At 40.9% G+C, this 24825-nt stretch overlaps 2 protein-coding genes across 2 annotated transcripts; both read left to right on the forward strand.

The window, feature by feature from the left end:
* Positions 1 to 695: 695 nt before the first annotated feature.
* On the forward strand, positions 696 to 9564 carry tafazzin (tafazzin, phospholipid-lysophospholipid transacylase). Its single transcript, NM_001200985.1, is given in 11 exon segments — positions 696 to 745; positions 1632 to 1783; positions 1877 to 2005; positions 2529 to 2574; positions 2717 to 2802; positions 3232 to 3312; positions 3779 to 3820; positions 3915 to 3977; positions 7269 to 7321; positions 7406 to 7483; positions 9127 to 9564. Coding segments are annotated over 10 exon segments (789 nt in total). The 5' UTR covers positions 696 to 745; positions 1632 to 1674; the 3' UTR covers positions 9229 to 9564.
* Positions 9565 to 11909: 2345 nt separating this feature from the next.
* atp6ap1a (ATPase H+ transporting accessory protein 1a) lies at positions 11910 to 20976 on the forward strand. Its single transcript, XM_017487914.3, has 10 exons — positions 11910 to 12126; positions 14376 to 14502; positions 15059 to 15133; positions 16481 to 16674; positions 17081 to 17121; positions 17211 to 17296; positions 17811 to 18073; positions 18189 to 18239; positions 19110 to 19347; positions 19425 to 20976. Exons 1-10 carry the CDS (start codon positions 12005 to 12007, stop codon positions 19632 to 19634), a joined length of 1407 nt encoding a protein of 468 aa, XP_017343403.1. The 5' UTR covers positions 11910 to 12004; the 3' UTR covers positions 19635 to 20976.
* The last annotated feature ends 3849 nt before the right edge of the window (positions 20977 to 24825 follow it).

Consider the following 24825-nt stretch of genomic DNA (forward strand, 5'->3'; position numbering starts at 1 on the left):
GAGGTTAAAAAAACTGGACAGAACATCTTTATTCGTGGAATTATTCTAAATAAACAATGTAACTATTCTAAAGAAATGTTGTTGTTTTTTTTAAGTAAAATTTGACCTTAAATATATTATTGTGTTTCGATTACAATATTACCCATAATAAAATGTATTTTTAAATTAATAGTTCTTTATGGAAAATGTAATGTGTTTTTTAATTACATTTTTAACAACCTTTAAAATGTCTTTGCAATAAAATTATATATATATATATATATATATATATATATATATATATATATATATATATATATATATATATATATATATATATATATATATAAAATTTAACAGAGATAAACATTATGAGAGACTAAAATTTCCTTGTTTATTGTGGTCATTTTTTTATGTTGGATTAACGTTTATGTTTGTGCATTAAATAAAAATAATAACAATATTAATAGAAGCATTCTTTTCTTATAATGGCTTAAGCATTTAAATATTTATACAATATCCAACGTTTTAATAATTTAACTAACTTATCTTTTTTTTTTTTTTTTTTTTTTTTTTTTTTTTTTACCAATTTACCAATTAAATTTTTTAAGCATTTACACTTTATGTTGGTATTTTTTGGGGGAGGACACTGTCGGATCTGAAACTCTGAAACCACATCTCCCATAATTCCGTGCTTCCGCGTGACGATTACTTCCGGTTTGATCAGGTCTCTTTGCCTGACCCACTAACCAACGGGACAGAGAAGGTGAGAGAGTTTTTACTGTAATATGAAGTCACACTGCGCTATACATGATTATAAGTCACAGATATGGGCTTTAATAAAGAGAGATTACTCACAAAACTCAAATATTCTTTTGTCCTGTCTGCAGTTAGACTAATCATTTTTCACTAATGTTCGGAAATGGAATGGTAGAAGCCACTTCCGGTTTCAGAAACCTTCATACATAAATGTGTTTTTGTAACGCAGAAAAAAACATGTAAATTCCTGTAAAATAAATGCCTTAAAACATATAAGAAGGTTTTAGTTTTAAATTGAAATAAAGGCATTCAAAAGTATTAGTCTAAGTGTAATCACTTGCACCACGGCACTGCTGAGTTCTGGACTGTGATTGGTCAGAAGGTGTTGATTAATTCTCTAGAACAGTGGCTCTGACAATAGCGCAGCTTCACATCACAGGTTTATATGAATGCACTTGTTCTAATATATTATTGTTTCTATAGTAACAGCTTATTCACATGTACAGTGTACATGTATTCACGTGTACAGCGGACACTCCGTATAAAAAAATGTTGATATGGTGAAGTTGTCTGTGAGATGTTTATTTAACAGTTATGGAAGGAGTCTCCAGTGTCAGCGCTTTGTAACAGTCAGAGGTAAAGTTGTAAGTTTTCTGACATTTTCAGGACAGACATTACAATAAAAATTGAAATTATTGGTAAGTTGCAGTGGTGTAAGAGGAATGTAACACTTGGGGACATGCTGTTATAGGAAAATAATCAACGTCAGGGTGGTAACGGTATCTCTACTTTAAATAAATTCGAAAAGATATTTGTCTTTTGCATGTGTAAATTTCCTGCGTGTTTGATACAAGCTAATTTGTGGTGTTTTTCTGTTTTCCCGGTTGGTGTAGTGTGTACTGGTGCTGTGCTGCACTCCTCTCCTCTCCTCTCCTCATGCCCCTGCAAGTGACATGGCCATTCCCACAGTGCCCCCGTCTGGGCTGGAGGATATCCAGTTCATTTGTGATGGGCATGGTGGGATCATACAGCTACCTGTGGACCAGTGAGTCGCACTTCCTCCTCTCCACATTCACTCTGACTGACTGCTGTTCTTTTTAAAACTCTGTCTCTGATCACATGATCTTCTGCTCTTCAGAATATTTGAACTCTTTGTCAGTGCACAACCAGGACGTTCTGCTGGACCTGGTGGATGAACGGCCTCAGGATACGCCGCTCATCACTGTGTCCAATCACCAGTCCTGCATGGATGACCCTCACATCTGGGGTGGGTGGAGTCGGTTAGAGGAGTCGGTTAGAGGAGTCGGTTAGAGGAGTCGGTTAGAGGAGTCACATAGATCTGCTGGGTAGAAGAGGAGTTGGTTAGATGAGTCAGATACAGGACTCACATAGTGGAATGTCAGGTAGAGGGAGTGTTAGATAAAGGAGTAATATGGAGGGACTCAGGTTAGAGGAGTCATTTAGAGGAGTCAGGTAGAGATGTGTCCGAGAGAAAGGTAACATATATATCTCGGATACATTGCAGTTGTTTATTGAGGCACAGAAGATAATAATCCGACATTTACAGAGCGCTTTAGACGCTTAAACTGAAAAATTACAGTACCACACTAAATAAAAAAATAATCACTAAATGATCTCCATTTTCATAATGGAGAAAGATGATGTATTGATTTTGAATGATCATACTGAAAAGGTCATCATGTAAGTTACAGAAATAAAATTTAAAAAAACCCAAAGTTTATAAATACTCTGAGAAAAAGACTCAAATTGAATAATTTTTTCCCTTTCAGGTGTGTTGAAGCTTCGGCAGCTGTGGAACTGGAAGAGAATGAGATGGTTAGTGAAGAGTCTGGGAATCTGGGAGATGCTACAAAATAAAAATAAATCAATAAATATAATAATAATAGTTTGTGTTAAAATGATAAAACACCTGTGTGTGTGTGTGTGTGTATGTGTGTGTGTGTATTTTCCTGCTCAGGACCCTAACGGCGTCTGATATTTGCTTCACGAGGGAATTCCACTCTCGATTTTTCAGCAGAGGGAAGTGTGTACCGGTGGTTCGAGGTATATATGGTGGTTCAAAATCATATATCCTTATATACTTGTTTAAAGTGGCAGTATGTAATCTGTGATGGTACTTCTACGCTTATATACACCTTTAAAGGGGCAGTATGTAATGTCTAAAGGTGTTTCTATACTTATAATATTAATATAATTTTAAAGATAGATATAATTAAAAAAACTTGATTTGCGATGCAGTGGAGCTCACATTCAGTTTCTTCATTCCAAGCTTATGTTTACATTTTTCCAGACCTTTCTTTGAGCTCCACCCCAGCTGGAATATCACTGCTCAACCCTTTTCCTTTAAAAAGTGACTCTGTAAAATTGTATAGGGTGAAGTGCTTGTTAATATTTGCACCAGCATTAGCGTCTAAACGTTACTGACGGCTGCTCAGTGACGAAGCTCTCGTCTGGCTCTGGCGTGATGTTTAGGTGATGGAGTGTATCAGAGAGGAATGGACTTCCTTGTAGAGCGACTCAATCAGGGCGACTGGGTGCACGTATTTCCGGAAGGTGAGAGGATTCAGAGCTTTAAGGGGTCATATGATGCTTTTTAAAAGTTTATTATTTTGTTTATTGGGTGTAATGGAATAGGTTAACATGCTTTAATGTTCAAAAAATGCATTATTTTTCACACACTGTACATTTTTGCAGCACCTCTATTCCCAGTGTGTCTGAAACGTTCAAGTTGAGTTCCGGTTTCTCCGAAGCCCCTCCTTACGAAAAGCCCAGAGTGCTCTGATTGGCCAGCTGACCCGTTGTGTTGTGGTTGGCCAAAAACCTCCAGCGTGTGTCAGAAATGTAACGTCCCTTAGCATAACAGCGAGCTTCAGCTTCCAAAGCTTCTAAAGCGGTTCTAAGCTTCTAAGCAGAAAACATTCAAAAGCATCACATGACCCCTTTAACGTATAAAATACATGCAGAGATCTTTCTTGGCTTCCGGTTGAAGAGAAATACACACACGCTTTGTGTTTTTCAGGGAAGGTGAACGTGACGGAGGAGTTCATCAGGTTAAAATGGGGTGAGGCGTGTTTCACGTGTGTTTCACGTGTTTGTCGTCACGTTTTATATTTACATTGAGAGAAAATGATTCTGATGTGTTTAATGTCCTACAGGAGTCGGGCGTTTAATAGCCGAATGTTCACTTCATCCTGTGATCTTACCTCTGTGGCACGTCGGTGAGTCCCTTTATTTATCTATTTATTTATTTATTTATTTATTTATTAAAGAACAACGTGTCAGACTCTTTAGTGACTTCCTGTTCTCACATTATAGATAAACAGTCATTCCTTCACTAGTCCTCTATTCCCTCTCTTTATTCTCTCTTTATTCTCCCTCTCTTTGTTCTCTCTTCATTCTCTCTCTCTTTATTCTCCCTCTCTTTATTCTCTCTCTCTATTCTCTCTCTCTTTATTCTCTCTCTCTATTCTCTCTCTCTTTATTCTCTCTCTTTATTCTCTCTCTCTATTCTCTCTCTCTTTATTCTCTCTCTCTTTATTCTCTCTCTCTATTCTCTCTCTCTTTATTCTCTCTCTCTATTCTCTCTCTCTTTATTCTCTCTCTCTCTATTCTCTCTCTCTTTATTCTCTCTCTCTCTATTCTCTCTCTCTTTATTCTCTCTCTCTCTATTCTCTCTCTCTTTATTCTCTCTCTCTTTATTCTCTCTCTCTTTATTCCCTCTCTCTTAATTCTCTCTCTCTTTATTCTCTCTCTCTATTCTCTCTCTCTTTATTCTCTCTCTATTCTCTCTCTCTCTTTATTCTCTCTCTCTCTATTCTCTCTCTCTTTATTCTCTCTCTCTTTATTCTCTCTCTCTTTATTCCCTCTCTCTTAATTCTCTCTCTCTTTATTCTCTCTCTCTTTATTCTCTCTCTCCTTATTCTCTCTCTATTCTCTCTCTCTCTTTATTCTCTCTCTCTTTATTCTCTCTCTCTTTATTCTCTCTCTCTATTCTCTCTCTCTTTATTCTCTCTCTCTATTCTCTCTCTCTTTATTCTCTCTCTCTATTCTCTCTCTCTTTATTCCCTCTCTCTTTATTCCCTCTCTCTTAATTCTCTCTCTCTTTATTCTCTCTCTCTATTCTCTCTCTCTTTATTCTCTCTCTCTTTATTCTCTCTCTCTATTCTCTCTCTCTTTATTCTCTCTCTCTATTCTCTCTCTCTTTATTCTCTCTCTCTCTATTCTCTCTCTCTTTATTCTCTCTCTCTTTATTCTCTCTCTCTTTATTCCCTCTCTCTTTATTCCCTCTCTCTTTATTCTCTCTCTCTTTATTCCCTCTCTCTTTATTCTCTCTCTCTTTATTCTCTCTCTCTATTCTCTCTCTCTTTATTCTCTCTCTCTTTATTCTCTCTTTCTATTCTCTCTCTTTATTCCCTCTCTCTTTATTCTCTCTCTCTTTATTCTCTCTCTTTATTCTCTCTCTCTCTCTATTCTCTCTCTCTTTATTCTCTCTCTCCTTATTCTCTCTCTATTCTCTCTCTCTCTTTATTCTCTCTCTCCTTATTCTCTCTCTATTCTCTCTCTCTCTTTATTCCCTCTCTCTTTATTCTCTCTCTCTTTATTCCCTCTCTCTTTATTCCCTCTCTCTTTATTCTCTCTCTCTTTATTCCCTCTCTCTCTATTCCCTCTCTCTTTATTCTCTCTCTCTCTATTCTCTCTCTCTTTATTCTCTCTCTCTTTATTCTCTCTCTCCTTATTCTCTCTCTATTCTCTCTCTCTCTTTATTCTCTCTCTCCTTATTCTCTCTCTATTCTCTCTCTCTCTTTATTCTCTCTCTCTTTATTCTCTCTCTATTCTCTCTCTTTATTCTCTCTCTCTTTATTCTCTCTCTTTATTCTCTCTCTCTCTCTATTCTCTCTCTCCTTATTCTCTCTCTCTCTATTCTCTCTCTCTTTATTCTCTCTCTCTTTATTCTCTCTCTCTTTATACTCTCTCTCTCCTTATTCTCTCTCTCCTTATTCTCTCTCTCTCTTTATTCTCTCTCTCTTTATTCTCTCTCTCCTTATTTTCTCTCTCTCCTTATTCTCTCTCTCTCTATTCTCTCTCTCTTTATTCTCTCTCTCTTTATTCTCTCTCTCTTTATTCTCTCTCTATTCTCTCTCTCTCTTTATACTCTCTCTCTCTCTATTCTCTCTCTCCTTATTCTCTCTCTCTTTATTCTCTCTCTCTTTATTCTCTCTCTCTTTATTCTCTCTCTATTCTCTCTCTCTCTTTATACTCTCTCTCTATTCTCTCTCTCCTTATTCTCTCTCTCTCTTTATTCTCTCTCTCTATTCTCTCTCTCTTTATTCTCTCTCTCCTTATTCTCTCTCTCTCTATTCTCTCTCTCTTTATTCTCTCTCTCTTTATTCTCTCTCTCTTTATTCTCTCTCTATTCTCTCTCTCTCTTTATACTCTCTCTCTATTCTCTCTCTCCTTATTCTCTCTCTCTCTTTATTCTCTCTCTCTATTCTCTCTCTCTTTATTCTCTCTCTCCTTATTCTCTCTCTCTCTATTCTCTCTCTCTTTATTCTCTCTCTCTTTATTCCCTTTCTCTTTATTCCCTCTCTCCTTATTCTCTCTTTATTCCCTCTCTCTTTATTCTCTCTCTCTTTATTCTCTCTCTTTTTATTCTCTCTCTTCAAGATAATAAGAGAAAAGAAACGCTCGTGGTGTGAGTGAGAGACAGTAGAGGAGTGTAAACTCTGTCCTGAGGATTTGGGAAACGTAAAGTTCCAGCTTCACCTCTGACTGTTACACAGCACTGACACTGGAGACTCCTTCCACACACGTTACATAAACATGTTCCTCCTTACTTTAAGAAAACTTCACCATAACCACCATTATTTAATGTGTTAATTATCAGTAGACCATTTGTTGTTCTGTTGCTATGGAAACAATAACGAAATGTTATGTATACGAATTTCCAAACTCGCACTACGCGGATTTATTTTCACCTTTTCAAAGTATTTGCGTGACCATGTTTACTGTACTGCAGTTATTTTCAACAGAAAGTAGAAAGGAGTAAATGGTGCTTGTAAATGATAAATATTATTAGTATTATTTAGTTTATCTCGCCATATTAATATTAGGAGAGAGCGATTACGGTAAAAATGTCACAAATGAAACCCTTAACACAAAACCTTGTTTTATTTTATATTATTTTATTGTAAACAGGAGTCACAGAAGTGTTTCAGTTCTCAGTAGACGGAGCGATTCAGAACAATTTACGTTTTGCTCCTACGAATGTAATGGACTATTTCTCGAATTCATCTCACACCCTCTTAAACACCATATCTGAAGATATTTTTACGTTACACGATTATACATGATCACAATATGACGAAAAGTTCATACATCACAATATAAATTTCATCTGATCAGATCACCCAGCCCTGATGTCTAGTCCCACAGACATGCTTTAATAACTGAAATTTTCCTCTCGTGTGTATTTATATGCTCCTGATGGGTTTTTTTTCTTTCCCCTGCAGGACTGAATGATATTCTTCCTAATAAAACTCCGTACATCCCTCGAATCGGAAAGGTGAGCGCTGAGCTAACGCTAAACTCTATAATCTCTCTGGTTAATAAAACACTCACTCGCTGTGTCATTGTGATTTATTTACAGAGAGTAACTGTGTTAGTGGGAAAACCTTTTACAGTAAAACACATAGTAGAAGCCCTGAGAGCGGAAAATAAAACTCCGGTAAGATCATCCTCATCATCCTCATCATCATCCTCATCCTCATCCTCATCCTCATCCTCATCATCATCCTCATCATCATTGTGCCAGAACTGCATGGAATTCACTGCTGAATTGCATTTCACTGTCATCACTGTGTTGCATTCACACCACACTGATATGCAATCACTGTCCAATCACAGCTCTAAGCTTCACTCTGGGGGGCGTGGCTCTAATCTTTAAACAGGGAGAAGGATTTCCATATAAGGAAATACTTTTTATCCTACTGGTTTCTTCATTCCTGCTGCGCTGAACTCTTAATCATCACCGCATTTTTATTTCGGAATTATAACTAAAACATGATAAATAAATAAATGTTCATACAAATAAAAATCCCTACCGCTCCCAGCAGGACCGAGACGTTACGTGGGATTATCTGAAGAGCGATAATAGGAGTTCTCATCATCACCAGCAGATGAACTGATTAGCAAGGTCACAGCAAGGTCACGTGTCTGAAATAGTACTGAGTTACATGTTCATGTTCGGGAAGTGGAAGTCCGATGGAGTGTGTTGATGTGGAGTTCGGCTCCTTTAATAGCAGGTGTAACGTCGCTCTGTGGGATGCTGAAAGTTTAATGTACTCTTTACTTCCGAACCCTGACTGATACGTTCCCAGAACTTTATCCCTGATTTGTGATCCTCATGGTGCTGTGTGTTTAGGTATATTCTCTAACACGCTCTGGGTTCTCTAACACGCTCTGGGTTCTCTAACACACTTTGTGGTTCTTTAACACGCTCGGTGGTTCTCTAACACACTGTGGTTCTCTAACACGCTCTGAGGTTCTCTAACACACTGTGGTTCTCTAACACGCTCTGGGTTCTCTAACACGCTCTGGGTTCTCTAACACACTTTGTGGTTCTTTAACACGCTCGGTGGTTCTCTAACACACTGTGGTTCTCTAACACGCTCTGGGTTCTCTAACACGCTCTGGGTTCTTCCAGGAACAGGTGTATTTATATCAAAACTTACATCGTGCGACTTCTGATGGAAGGGAACTAATTCACGGGTTTCACAGTGACCTGGGGGTGAATACTTATGCACACACACGTTTATGTTTTGTTATTTGTTAATAATTTTGGAAACTCTCTAGACGTCTTCAGTATTCTGGGCTGTTCTGTGTAGATTCATGACCACTGTGATCCCAGTTTCAGTTTGTAACTCTACATAATACTTCTGCACGACAGTGTTATATGTTCAGACGGAGAACCAGAAGAATTTGCTCTTAATGTGGACGCTTTAATAAAGAAAATGAAACGGAGAGACATCAGACATGCACGGCTGTGCGTTTCAGCGTAGCGCGTCTGCAACACGGTGATGAAAACCAAAAGCAGCGCAGTGTGGAACAGCATTCTGTTCTGATGCAGAGTCGGTGTTTAACAGTGAACGTTAGATGAGTAATAATGAGAGTAATGAAGCAGTGAAGCTTTTCGGTGTGGAACGTTTGCTTCGTGTGACTAATGAAAAGCAGCACGGTTCCTGTGTTATTTCACGTTTGTTCACTGCTGGGATTTTTTTTCTCACTCTGGAACAGAATCTTCTGGTGATTAAAAGCCTCTGTGTGTGTGTGTGTGTGTGTGTGTGTGTGTGTGTGTGTTCTGAGCTGCAGGTGGAAATGAGAAAAGCGCTGACGGACTTCATCCAGGCCGAGTTCCACACTTTAAAATCACAGGCTGAAGCTCTTCATCAGAGGATTCAGACCAGCCAGTGATCCACACGCAGCTCAAGAACCTGCAGGATACATTGGGCATGGACTGAAACACACACACACACACACACACACACTCTGATCAGACTGAAGCGGAGCGAGGCTGAATGAGGTGAAAGTGTGTAAAAGTTCCTTCAGAGATGTTTACAGCGCTCCTCCGAGCTCCACGAGGAACATCACAGACTCAGAAACCTTCTCCGTGTATGTGAAATACGAAGTTCCCGTACACGAGAGAACATTTTTATACCAGTTTTAGATTTTTAAAGCAGTTATTACGAGCACATCTCAATCAACAACTGTAATTTCTACACTGTTTATTAAATGAATTCCTAACCTGTTCTTATTGTTATTATTATTAATCATTTAAAAGGTGGTGTGTAGAATAGAGAATGGTGTCGTTCCATCAGGAGCACACCTTGAAGAGCTTCTTTGGTTTCACTTTTGGGGATTCTGTGTAGAAATCTACAACAGAGTGTTTAAGATAAGATAAGATAATACTTTATTAATCCCCAGATGGAGAAATTAGGGATTAGCAGAAAGGATTCCAAGTAGAACCGTTTTAGAAGGTGAAGAACCCTTAATTACTATAGAACTCTTTCAGAGAAGGTTCCAAGTAGAACCCTTTTAGGAAATGAATTAATGAACTTAATTATCCAGCAAGCCATGGAAGCGCGTGTAATAATCCACAACTGAATGCACTCCAGTCAGCATTTACCATGCAAAGAACCTGAAATTACCCCTAAATAATATAGAACCCAATAACTGGTTCACTATGAGGTTCCAAGTAGAACACTTTTAGGAAACTAAGAACCCTAAATTATCCAGTGAGCCCTAAAATAATATAGATCTCTCTTTTTGCCATTCAGAAAGGGTTCTATTTAGAACACGTGTAGAAAGCTAAGAATGATTAATGATTACTTATTACAAGGAACATTTGAAGGATGTAGAACCCTACGACTTAGTGTTTATCAGAAAGGTTCCGAATAGAACCCCTTTTTGGAATGTCAAAGACATTCTGTGAGCCCTTAAATAATGCAGAACTATAACTGAGTGTTCCCTATCAGAGAAGCTTCCAAGTAGAACCCTTGTAGAAAGCTTACACGATGAAGAAACCCAGAAAAATGTAGAACCCCGCAGCTGAATTTATTCCTGCATGATGTTCCAGCAATCTAAAACGGTTTCAAGTGGAACTGCTTTTTTTTCTTCTTTTTTTGTTGTTGAGAAAACTAAGAAAGCATATGAATTATCCTCTTACAGAACCCTTGAGGAACTCTTGTTCTAAGAGTGTGTGTATTAACTGGGTGAGTGTGCGGGATCAAATGAAACTATTGCTCATTATTTTCTTCTTACTATCTAGAACCTGTCTGGAGTTTAACATTCAGTTTTATTGTACTTGATAAAATGGTTCTTTAAGGGTTCGTTCAATAATGAAGGGTTTGCAGCCTACACAAAAGGGTTCTAACTTTCTGAAAGGGAAACAGTGTTGTAGAGCTCTAAACAGAACCTATAAGAGATTCCCAACAGGGACAACCAAAGAACCTTTAAGGATTCTTTTGGAAGTTATTTAATTTAAATGAAATAGAAATGCTGGATTTGTGTTTTCCCACAGAGACGCAGGGAAACAGAGTTTTATAGTTTTTTCTTTATTTTGTACAGTTCCAGGAATTTGTTAATCATCAGATCACAAGGAAATCTTTATCAAAAAAAAATAAATTTCTAATTCTGAAGGAGTATCATAAATACTTGGAAGAAAAAAAATGAAGAAAAAGAAGTTAAATTGCACATTAATAACCTTTATAAAGAATTGTGTCTGTTAATTTTTGGATGTCTTTTCTAATTGTTATACAGTTAATCACGTGATTCTGAGAATCTTTACAGTCAACCTGTAAAAACCTGGACAGTTTCATGTGTGTGTGTGTGTGTGTGTGTGTGTGTGTGTGTGTGTGTGTGTGTGTGTGTGTGTTCCAGAAAGCTGAATGATTAAGAGGAAAACTATGATTTAACTCTTTGTGGTGTTTTTGCATGATTAGGTCATGATGTGCTCTCATACTGATTATACTGAATCCAGTAAAAACACAGTTTCTGTACTGTAACAGTTTATTGTGAATTAAAAATAGAGTTAATTCAAATTAATAACTTAAAGCATGATTAAGAATCGAATTAAATGATGTGCAAGTCGATGTGGAGTTATTTATTTATCTAAATTCACTGTAAACTGCAAAAACAGCAGGAAGATATGTGATTTTTATGAATCGCAAACTTAAGTAACTTTTTATTGAATCTTCTGGAGCATCAGTCCTAGTATTAGAACTTTATAAAGACTGTGAAAGAGACATGTCACTGTGTTATAGATTTGTAAAATGATCTCTTTTTCGTGTTTATGTGCAAATACTCCTGACAGACAAATAACTGTGGCCTCAGCCAGGGTTGGTGATCACGTGATCTGAAGTGTCTTATTGTGCACCAACTGGGCAAACAGACTGGACCCTTAGGACCCTTTGGTAACTGCCGTGTTCGCCTGATTCAAATTCGGACCGATAATATACCGTGTTTAAGCTCTTTCGAAAAAAAATCATTCTTTATACACGTTTAAACACACACACACACACACAAAGAAAACGCTTTCTATCATTATATACGTTTTGTTGTTGTTTTTTAATTGACGCCTACATCCAACCAAACAGCGTGACAGGATATCCGGGGATACAAATATTGATTACTTAATCGTGGCAGTGGCACGCGGGGGTGACGTCACTGAGAGCCGGTGGTGAAGCTGAACATGGCGGCTGTGAGGATGTCCGCTGTCCGCTCTGCTGTGATGCTTGCTGCGGTTCTGCTCGGGATTTTCGCGGCTGGAAAATGCACAGAACAAGTTCCTCTGCTGATGTGGACCAGTAGTGGGTAAATTATTACTTTTGTTCAAATGAATTATTGGAGAACAGTGTTAACGGAATCGCGTTAAGCTAGCTAAGCAGTTCCCTCAGCAGGTAGCTGGATATGTCGCTCGATGGCTTGTGAAATGTTTATTGTGTGCTTATTATTATACTGTTTATACTTACGGTATCTCTGTGGGCACTAAATATATCATTTCTCACAATTAAACGAGTCTGTAGTTAGTAATCGGTGATGCAGTGCGCTAGCTAGTGTGTGGTCGCTGTCCAGTGCTGCAGCGTCTCTGCTCATTCGATACGGTTTCATATTATCGGGGGGGGGATATCACGGGTTGATATTATCGGGGGGGGGGGGGGTATCACGGGTTGATATTATCGGGGGGGGGATATCACGGGTTGATATTATCGGGGTGGGGGGGTATCACGGGTTGATATTATCGGGGTGGGGGGGGGGTATCACGGGTTGATATTATCGGGGTGGGGGGGGTATCACGGGTTGATATTATCGGGGGGGGGGTATCACGGGTTGATATTATCGGGGTGGGGGGGTATCACGGGTTGATATTATCGGGGGGGGGAATCACGGGTTGATATTATCGGGGGGGGATATCACGGGTTGATATTATCGGGGTGGGGGGGTATCACGGGTTGATATTATCGGGGGGGGATATCACGGGTTGATATTATCGGGGTGGGGGGGTATCACGGGTTGATATTATCGGGGTGGGGGGGTATCACGGGTTGATATTATCGGGGTGGGGGGGTATCACGGGTTGATATTATCGGGGGGGATATCACGGGTTGATATTATCGGGGTGGGGGGGTATCACGGGTTGATATTATCGGGGTGGGGGGGGGTATCACGGGTTGATATTATCGGGGTGGGGGGGGTATCACGGGTTGATATTATCGGGGGGGGGTATCACGGGTTGATATTATCGGGGTGGGGGGGTATCACGGGTTGATATTATCGGGGGGGGGAATCACGGGTTGATATTATCGGGGGGGGGTATCACGGGTTGATATTATCGGGGTGGGGGGGGTATCACGGGTTGATATTATCGGGGTGGGGGGGGTATCACGGGTTGATATTATCGGGGTGGGGGGGTATCACGGGTTGATATTATCGGGGTGGGGGGATATCACGGGTTGATATTATCGGGGTGGGGGGGGTATCACGGGTTGATATTATCGGGGTGGGGGGGGTATCACGGGTTGATATTATCGGGGTGGGGGGGGTATCACGGGTTGATATTATCGGGGGGGGGGGTGTCACGGGTTGATATTATCGGGGTGGGGGGGGTATCACGGGTTGATATTATCGGGGGGGGGTATCACGGGTTGATATTATCGGGGGGGGGTATCACGGGTTGATATTATCGGGGGGGTATCACGGGTTGATATTATCGGGGGGGGATATCACGGGTTGATATTATCGGGGTGGGGGGGTATCACGGGTTGATATTATCGGGGTGGGGGGGTATCACGGGTTGATATTATCGGGGTGGGGGGGGTATCACGGGTTGATATTATCGGGGGGGGGGTGTCACGGGTTGATATTATCGGGGTGGGGGGGTATCACGGGTTGATATTATCGGGGTGGGGGGGGTATCACGGGTTGATATTATCGGGGTGGGGGGGTATCACGGGTTGATATTATCGGGGGGGGGGGTGTCACGGGTTGATATTATCGGGGTGGGGGGGTATCACGGGTTGATATTATCGGGGTGGGGGGGGTATCACGGGTTGATATTATCGGGGGGGGGGTGTCACGGGTTGATATTATCGGGGTGGGGGGGTATCACGGGTTGATATTATCGGGGTGGGGGGATATCACGGGTTGATATTATCGGGGTGGGGGGGTATCACGGGTTGATATTATCGGGGTGGGGGGATATCACGGGTTGATATTATCGGGGGGGGGTATCACGGGTTGATATTATCGGGGCGGGGGGGTATCACGGGTTGATATTATCGGGGGGGGGTATCACGGGTTGATATTATCGGGGGGGGGGGGTATCACGGGTTGATATTATCGGGGGGGGTATCACGGGTTGATATTATCGGGGGGGGGTATCACGGGTTGATATTATCGGGGGGGGTATCACGGGTTGATATTATCGGGGGGGGATATCACGGTTTCCGTAATAGCTTTTTAACTCTAGCAAGCTATTTTACTACAAATGTATTAGCTTAATGTTAACATTATCATGCACCAGATATAACTAATATAATTCCGATTTTTTTTTTGCCCTCCAGGTTTTCATTGGCACCCCGGAGCGACCCGGCTGCAGGTCACACCGTATCGGTGAGCGAGCTCCAGTCCTACCTGAACACGGCGTTCAGATCTGCACCTCACAACGTCCTGCTGTTCTTTCAGGACAAGGTCAGTGATGTTCTCACCTCCCACTCACTCTAAAATGGATCTTTACAGCTCATGCTCCTGAGGATTGTGCCACTTGGGTGTGAAGAACAAGGTTCTACCTTTCACACCGTTACTCTACCAGGGTTCTGGGGTGATTCCCAAAACTCCAGCTAATTCCTCCTCCCTTCCTCGATCCTGCGTCCTTCAGCGTGTGACCTGGAAATCAATGGAAGTCCTGCAGAAGTCTTTAATTTCCTTAAAAATGAATCGAGGAGCGAATAGAGAGGAGGGTTCAGGATCTGAGAAGTGAGGAAAGGGTATTTTTTTCACAAAAGTAGGAGGAGGGTTTGGGAGGGGCAGTAAACAGTTTTAAATAAAAAATGCCGTTCTTGGCAGAACGTACCACAAAGTTGACCATCACGGAACATCATTTTGAAAGTTAATGAATTAATTTCTAATATAATTCCAGTTGGAAGTGACAGATACTGATATTGCAGTCAACTGCTATTTTTCTCCTGTAGTCCTATATATTAGATTAGATTAGATTAGATAATGAGTATATTTCTTTCTCTCTCAGTTGAGTGTTGATGACTTCACCAAGTACGCCGGTGTATTCGGGAACAAACAGAGCAGTGCCTTCCCCAATCTGGAGGTGAGTAATGATCTGCGTCATCTCTTTCCTCACTCTCACACACACACACACACACACACACACACACACACACACACACTTTCTTACCCTTCTTACTGAGATATGCGAACACACTGCAATTCATTACCCATAATTGCCCTGTGATTATTGCTCTATTTCGCCCCCTAGTGGAATAACAGAGAAAGACATTGTCCCCCAGTCCTTCAGTTTAATTACAGTCCACAAGATGATTTTAATTTAGATTATAAATTCATTATAATTATAATTAGATTAGAATGATGGATTATAATGACCCGCCTCTCCTGGTCTAAAGCCTTAAAGGGAACCCCAACCATGAAGACTTGTATGGTTTATTAGATTAACTGACATCCGCTATATAAATCCGCTATACAAAAGCATGCTAGATGTTTGTTTTTTAAAAAATAAATAAAAATCCTTGCACTCGTACGCCACTATTGCTGTTTACGTCACAATGCATTCTGGGTCGTGATGTCATGTGGTTGCACCGGTCTTGATTCTCCCGCGACCCTACAGCAATATAAACATGTCTTCAGCCTTTTCAGTTTGAACCCGAGCGTAACATAAGCGAGGAGGCTGATATAGACGATATTACTCAGAATGTACATCAGAATGAAGACGACCAGAGAGGAGGAGAGAGTGGCGCAAAATCCATGGTGTACGTCTTGCATGTCTACGAAACGGAGGAAACTCGCTTCATATGAAGCCTCATAGTAATCCACTGATACATGACATTCTGAGAAAAAGGTCCAAACAATACAATTATGTAACAATATTTAGTCCAGCTTTCAAAAGAGACCAGAAGCATGCGTGTGCTCCAGATGGTTGATGAACAGCTTTCATTTTAATTTGGAAATGACTTGGCTTGTCGATTTAAGCTCATTTTACAGGAGCTTTACGTTATGAGAATATACAGAAAACACGCATTAACAAGATGCTTACGGGTTTGATTATATTTACAGATATCCCCTGTATCACCGCACACAAGGACTAGAACATTACAGCCAAAAGCAGCACAGTGTGGTGTTATGTTCCTGCTGCGGGGGCTAGTAGCTAATTCTTCTGAGTGTTCAAGTCCTCGACTCAGAGAGCACTGTGCACGTCACGTAATGGCGGCCTCCGTAGGTTAAAATATCTATTAAATATTAAAGATTCTTAAAGTAATGAAGATATTTCACGTGTTTCTAACAACGTATTTTAGTAGAGAGGGAAATGACTCTTTTCTGAAGTTTGTGTGCGCTCTTGTTTGTGTACACAGTGCAGGTTTAACACAGGTTTCTGCCTGTGTGATCATCGTGGTTCTTTCTGTGTCTTGTGTTTGTTTTCTAGATGAATCTGCAGTCCTCCTCGTCTCTGCTCCTGCCGTCGGTGTCATCCTCGGCCAGCGCCTCTCTCCCCACTCTGCTGCAGGACGAGCTGAACACGGCGCCGCTCTACATGGACCCGGATACGCTGGCCCAGCTGAGACTCAATGCCTCTCTTCCCGCTCTGCTCATCTTCAACCTCCCCTACAGCTCCTCTGGGTGAACACATCACTATACTCCACAACATACCCCTCACTGTGCTACAGCACTATGCCCCTCACTGTGCCCCTCACTATTCCTCTCACTGTACCCCTCACTGTTTTACAGCACTATACCCCGGACTGTACCCCTCACTGTACCCCTCACTGTGCTACAGCACTATGCCCCTCACTATGCCCCTCACTATGCCCCTCACTATTCCTCTCACTGTACCCCTCACTGTTTTACAGCACTATACCCCTCACTGTACCCCTCACTGTGCTACAGCACTTTACTCTACACATTAAGATTAACACTTTTACTACATCTTCAAGATTAACCATAACAACAATCATTCCTCCCTCTCCATGTCTCTCTCTCTCTCTCTCTCTCTCTCTCTCTCTCTCTCTCTCTCTCTCTCTCTCAGGGCTGATATGATGTCTGTTAAAGAAGTACTCGGTGGTAATGGTGAGTGTCACACACACACACACTTCTACACACGCTTCTACAATGAGGAGCGAAATCTACACCCTCATTAATCGATATGCGTGTTTCAGACGAGGTGATTGGTCAGGTGCTGAGAATTATGGGTAATCAGCCTGTCCCTTACACAGCCATCTACACTGCTCTCCGTCCCTCACGGGTAAGAACGAGTGATGGACCTTTTCCTGAACATCTCCGAACAGCTCACACACAGGCTCAGTAAGAGACTGAGATGAGAATATAACCGCATTAAACTAGTATTTAATGTTTTTTGTAAATTCGTTGTCTTTTATCTACAAGTGTGTGTCGTGACTCGCTGTGTACAGGACGTGAAATTTAACACTGTACAGCGATAAAACCTGCATTTTATTTATTCCATCTGATCTTTGTGTGTATGGACGCCTCGCCTTTAAAAATAATGAATAAATAGAAGATTTTTATTTATTTCATTTGTTTATTTATTGTTTTTATAGCAAATGTCAGAGAAATCTGGTGAAGTAGTTACTCGGTGTCCTGAGTTAGTTATTCTGCATCACTTCATTTAGTTGACTTTTATCATACCCGTTCCCTAATTTTAATATTTGATCATTTATTCAGAGTTTAAAAAGATGAATCATCCTTTAAAGAGTGTGTAGTGAAGACGGGGTGAAACATTCCCTCATTTCCCGTGTCAGGTGATGGAGGAGGTGTTTCCGGAGGTGCGTTCTGTCGGAGCGCGCTCTCTGCTGCAGTACCGGCGTGAGGGTTCTCCTGCTCCCTACGCCCCTGTGGAGTTTAAAGAACGCGGTTCTACCTGCATCCTGCTCTGGGCCAAGAACCTGACCGTGAGTGAATATCGCTCTGGGAAGTGGGAGAGGCACAACCTCGGCCCTAAAACCTTTGGAGAGGGGGTTTCTCCTAAACTGGAGGGATCCTTCTGTAACGCCACGCACTCCAGGTGAGCTCCAGAGAAGGGAAATGAAGTTCACAGTTCTCTTGTTCAGAACATTTTTACACATCGACGTGATCAGATTTAAACCCTGATCCTAAACGTGTGCTTGTTCTGTGTCCAGGCTCGTCCTCAACTACGAAAACGTATTAAGCTACCGTTCTTTCAAACTCATGTAAGTACTGAGTGAGTGACTCTTACCCCCCTCAAGTTGATTATTTTCCTCATACAGCATGTACCCAAGTGTTTTATTCCTCTTACACCACCTTTACACCTTTTTATTTATTAAACGAGTGAGTTCCTGTTCTCACTTACATTATAGCAGCTATAAACACTCTTCCCTCACCATCCCCCTCTTTATTCTCTCTCTCTCTCTCTCTATTCTCTCTATATATCCACTCTCTCTATTCTCTCTCCCTTTTTCTCTCTCTATACCTGCTCTCTCTATTCCCTCTCTCTATTCCCTCTCTCTATTCCCTCTCTCTATTCCCTCTCTCTATTCTTTCTCTCTATTCTCTCTTTATTCTCTCTCTTCAATTTAATAAGATAAAAAAACAAAAACGCAGATCGTCTCGTTATAGAGAAACCGCCAAGAAGCGTAAAGTTCCAGCTTCACGTCTGACTGTTACAAAGTGCTGACACTGGAGACTCCTTCCTTACATGCTTCATAAACATCTCCTCAGAAAACATCACCGGTTGCACACGTTTTATCAGCGGCGTGTCCGCCGTACGATTCCCGGTGAACGAGCCGTTACTATAGAAACGATAAGGTATCAGAACGAGCGCATTAATATAAACCTGCGCTACTGTCAGAGCCGCTGTAATAGAGAATTAATCACCAGCTTCTGACCAATCACAGTCCAGAACTCAGCAGCGCCGTGGTGTCAATTATGATGATGGATTCATCGTGGCCTAACCAGTGAAATATTTCTGAATAGAACAGTGCAGTATTAGAGATGTAAAGTGTTGTGGAGGAAGCCTGGCAGTTTATTAGTACGATGAGTGGTGCTGTGTGTAACTGATGAGTTTGTGGTGATCTCTGCAGCTTTGTGATGAGTCAGAGGCACTACAAGGTTTCAGCACGGCGCTGGTTCACCATGGATCGGGTCCAGCTGGAGTACGACGGCAAAACGGCTTCGTTTAACGGCAGCCGCAAAATCTACGCTCCGGCCGAGTACTCGTACCGCTGTCACTCTGTCACCAGCTTCCGCTACCCACAGCTCACTCCTCGCTCGGCCAAGGACAACGCCAACGACTGGAGGGTCGCCTTCGACGACTTCCAGGTACAGGCACAAAATGGCTGCCGATGGCTTAAAAGTGCAGCATTCAGTTCCTCATCACTTCCTTGTTTTCCCGACAGATCCAGGGCTTTAATGTGACGGGGACAGAGTTCTCTTACGCCAGCGATTGCGCCGGGTTCTTCACCCCGGGGATCTGGATGGGACTGCTCACCTCGGCACTCATGGTTCTGCTCCTCACCTACGGCCTGCACATGATCATGCAGCTGCACACCATGGACCGCTTCGACGACCCCAAAGGCCCCGCCATCTCTGTCCCACAGACCGAGTAACAAGCCCCGCCTCCTCTCTGTCCCACAGACCGGTAACAAGCCCCGCCTCCTCTCCGTCCCACAGACCGGTAACAAGCCCCGCCTCCTCTCCGTCCCACAGACCGGTAACAAGCCCCGCCTCCTCTCCGTCCCACAGACCGGTAACAAGCCCTGCCCCCTCCTTCCCACAAGCCCTGCCCACTACATCCCACAGAGTAACAAGCTCCACCCCTCTCCACAGATACTCTGTTTTCATTTCTTCAGTGCAATATGAGTAAACCGTTCCATCTTTTATTTTTCTCTCAACAAATTTTGCTGTGTGTGTGTTGAGTGTTATGCTTTCTGCTGGGAATTTAATTTCAGTGTTAACGTTATGTTAAAGCGAAGAGACACTGAGGCGGTTTGCTCAAAACATGTTCCTTTATCCCCAAATGTCATCAGCGGAGACGTGTTCGTGTTCAGACGCTGGTTTGTTTAGTCTAACAGTAACTTAACCGTAGTGTAAGTCCTCCAGTTTAGCATGGAGCTCTAAGCACGTGTGTAAATGATCCTCAGAATCTGTGTCAGACTCAGGCAGGGGGTGTGGCCTAGAGCCTGAAGGCGGAGCTTGTACCTTTAGAAGTGATTTGGATTCTAATAACTGCTATTGCTCTGGTGTTTCATGAAACGGTTTGTGTATAAAGAGTGTTGAGGTGAGGGTGTGATGCTAAACCGGAAACATTCGCTTCGAATCATTTCCACCACTTTTCTGTATTTATGTGTCAGAGGAGTTTTAGTGAAACACCGCTGGTGTGAGTGTGCGTGAGTGTGCGTGAGTGTGCGTGAGTGTGCGTGAGTGTGCGTGAGTGATGTGTCCGAGTTAATTACCAGTGATACACAGCGGTAATTCCGGGTTCTGCCACTAGAGGTCAGCGGGTGTTGTTGAAATATTCCTACACATGATGATAAATGACTGAAAAGAGAACAAACCTCTGCGTTTTATTTCATCTCTCAGAAGCTTCCGTTTCAGTTCATTAATTGACTCATGTTCATTTTCCTCAAGACGGTGAAATTTATTTATTTAGGAATATAATAAACATGTTGTTTGGAATAAACTATATATAATAAGATGAAATTATTGCAGTCGAGTAGCTTGCTGAACTTATTTATTTGTAGCGTGTGTGCGTTGTTGTTGTTGTTGTTGTTGTTGTTGTTATTGTTGATTATTGTGGAGTGTGTATTAACAGGATTAAAGGTATTCTGTGTTATAAAAGCTGTAAACACTGGGAATTTAAGTGATCTAAATATTAGCGATAAAAATGATCCTGTGTGTGAAATCTTCATCCCTCTGCACATCAGGTTTCATTAAAGAGACAGATTTAAACTTTATTCCTTATTTATTCATTTCAAAAGGAGACAAAATGAGGTTTACATCCGACTGAAACTCGACTTTTTGCTGTGAATCTTTTTATTTCTTCACCTCGTTTCATTATTAATGTCACGAGATCTGAAACTTCACCTGAATAACGAGCGTGCGATCTGCAGGAAAGATTCACGTGTAAAATTACACTAAATTCTCGATTGTTTGTGAAGCATTACAATGTGAAATAAATGTATATAAAAAAACACAAAGTCTGGTTATGTTTTTGAAGCAGTCGTTAATGTATAAAATAAAAAAATCTAATGAACTGAAAGGTTCATCACATGATCTAGCCAAAAAAATCATTCCTTTTTTTCACTAATAAATATTAGCATCTGGATTAAAAACTAATGTTCAGAAGTGTATTAAACTGCTCCGTGCTGTTTACCACCATTTCTACATTTTATACTCTTCAACTTCTGTTGAAATGTGTTTAGTTTTACGTGTGTGTCATCTAATTAAACCGTTACTGAAACTGATCAATGATCTATTTAAATCAATATAAAATGTTTCATTTAATCATTAATAAAATCTATTGAAAGTCAAGTGTTCTTATTTTTGAGAGGCTTCTATCGTTTAAAAAAACATAAAAGAAAATGTCATTTCTAAATGATTAGCCTGTTAGTGTTCGTGTAAAAATATTATTGGATTATATATTGATAAATCTTGATTATTATAGATGGATAAATGGATGGATGGATAGAATATAGATGGATGGATGGATAGAGAGATGGATGGATGGATGGATGGATGGATAGATAGATGGATAGATAGATGGATAGAGAGATGGAGAGATGGATGGATAGAGAGATGGATGGATGGATGGATAAAGAGATGGATAGAGAGATGGATGGATGGATAGAGAGATGGATAGAGAGATGGATGGATGGATAGATAGATGGATAGATAGATGGATAGAGAGATGGAGAGATGGAGTACTTTATTGATTCCTGAGGCAGATGTTTTGCTGCAGCAGGATAATAAACTTACAGATGTATTTTATTTTATTTAATATTTCTGTCCATGTTCTGTTCTTTTAAAGGGTGCCAATATTTTTTTATATAAAAATATGTAAATATATTTTTAAAACATAAAATGTAAAATATATTTCATTGCTAGACGAGTAAAATGTTTAGGGATGTTTGGAGTGTAAAGTTACTTTATAAAATCTTTTGTTGAAGAAAACGTAGATTTTAAACTCATTTCTGTTCCGGTTTTAAAGGAAATAAAGTTTTATGGAAGTTTTTGAAGAAGATGCGATTGTTTACATGAAATATATTTTAGTTAAATTAAATATCAGTCATTTTTATTTGTGTTTTTGTCTGTTTATTAAATTGTGTATTTTATTTTCACACTTGTTTTTGTTCTTTATTTAAAGGGTGCCAATAATTCTGTAGTAATTCAGGGTTATTCTGTCAGCTGTGTGTCTGTGTCCAGAGGTGAAGTGTGTATATAAGGTCTCTCTCTCTCACACACACACACTCCCTCTCTCTCTCTCTCTCTCTCACACACACACACACACACACACACACACACACACACACACACACACACACACACACACACACACACACACACACACACACACACACACTCTCTCTCTCTCTCCCTCTCTCTTTTACTCTCTCTCTCTCTCTCTCTCTCTCTCTCTCTCTCTCTCTCTCTGGTTGCTAAGGAACCAGCAGCCAATCAGGCGAGTGTGTGAGGGTCACACATGTTTAACCTGTGATTCGGCTTTGAACACGATGAGGACGTGACACTCATTCAGAAAACAGATGAAAGAAAATACAAAAAGATTTGAAGCGATAGATTATTTAAACATTGAATCTGTACACAGACCGAGTTCAGTGCCAGGTTAGTGATTTGGGATAAATCACCTAAAGCGCTGGAAACAAAACTGGAAAAAAGTCCTAAATTCTCATTATGCTACACATATATTTTACCAAGCCACTTATATCACGGGACTCTGATGAACTGCCCCCTGGAACTGCCCCTGGAACTGCCCCTGGGTTAAGGGACAGTGGCAGCTCCTCAGCCGGACTGAGTGAAGGTGCTGATGGTCCTCCAGCCATTTTACGGGCCTCTGCCTTCTTCCTGCGTCTATACAGAACCTAGAGAAGTTCTGATAGGAATTTGGGCCAATGAGTTCAGTTACAGTGTAGGAAGTTTATGAAATATGATATTTTTGTATTTCATTTTGACTTGGCTCCAAGTTCTTCTGGGTCCAGAAGGATTCCACCGGATGAAAAATAAAGCCTGTTATATTATTAGTGCTATGTATAATGTTAAGAAATTTCAGGACTAAAAGTAAAGGCAGATGTATTAAATGTTACGGCCCGGGTCCAGTAGGATCAGTGTTTCATTTTAAAGCATCGTAATGAAAGGAAACTTTTCAGATATTTATGAACTTATAAATTCACACATGTACTCGATCCGTTCCTTTTCCCCAGGACAACTCTCTGTCTGAAGCAGCAGTTACTCTGTTTTGTATAAATGGCTGATATTCCTCATAATCATGCATTACATCCTCTAACTCGCCCTGGGATTGTTTCCATGGTGACGCCTGAAATCGGTGATCCATTGATAATGTCTTTATGTCCTCACCGTGTGCGTGCATTAACTCAGTTACCAATTAAAGGCTGATTGCACTAACTCTGAGATTAATGATTAATGGATTAATTGGAGGTTCAGTGAACTAACTCCTAACCGGTGTCCTGGAAGCGATACACTGCGAGTAAGCACGGTTTGGGTTAATCAACCCAGAGTTCAGGGTTTCTGTGGCGGTAAGTTAATCCTGCTTTCTGGAACACAGCCCAGGTTCTGCAGCCCAGGTCCTGCAGGTGGAAACGCCTTGTTGATGAGAGAGAGAGAGAGAGAGAGAGAGAGAGAGCGAGAGAGAGAGATCAGAGCAGAACGAGCAGACTGGGCGGAGCTGGCAGGAAGTCTACAGTAACTCCATTAACCACTCAGTACAGTCGCGGTGAGCAGAAAAGCATCTCAGAACTCAAAACCTTGAGGTGGATGGGCTACAAGAGCAGAAGACCACATCAGGTTCCTCTGCTGTCAGCCAAGAACAGGAATCTGAGGCTATCATGGGCACGGACTCGCCCACACTGGACAGATGACGACAGAAGAAAAACCAGAAGGAAAAGTTTTTTAAATCTGCTTAAAGTTACAGTAAATTAAACAATGTGCCAAAAATGGACCTGAACATCCAACCTCGCCCTTTTCTGTCCTCCACCACGCAATAAACTCTTCTGACCCTTTTTGGGTTCCACTTTCCTTACTTGGTCGTTGTTTCCTGTTCTCATTGTCCTTATCGGTTTCACCTGAGTCTTATTTCACACTACTTTATTTCAGCCTGAGGGGTTTCCTTCTCTCTGCTGTGTTTGTGGATCTGATCCCAGACCTGATTTTTAAATGTATTTATTTCACAAACACTTGGTGGAGGTAGTGGATGAGTTTACTGGGTCATGAGTAGGACCGGGGTGTGTGGAGTTATGAGCAGAAAGGTGAAGTTACCATCTGCTGAAGCTTCAGGCTGTTTCAGTCCTAACACACACACTGGGTTAATGATGAGGTGATCAGAGAGGAAGAGGAAAGATGAGGCACTGAGTTTGGGAGAGGTTATTATTATTATTATTATTATTATTATTATTATTATTATTATTATTATTATTATTATTAATGTTATATAAACAAACAACTGGATCAGAATTATTGGCACTTCCTTGAAAATGAGGAAAATTGAATATCTAAATGAAAAAGCTTAAAAGTTTTTTTTAAACACTATTTTTTCAACTTCATTTAGTA

This window comes from Ictalurus punctatus, chromosome 15 (genome assembly GCF_001660625.3).
Source record: "Ictalurus punctatus breed USDA103 chromosome 15, Coco_2.0, whole genome shotgun sequence".
Classification (NCBI taxonomy): Eukaryota; Metazoa; Chordata; class Actinopteri; order Siluriformes; family Ictaluridae; genus Ictalurus; species Ictalurus punctatus.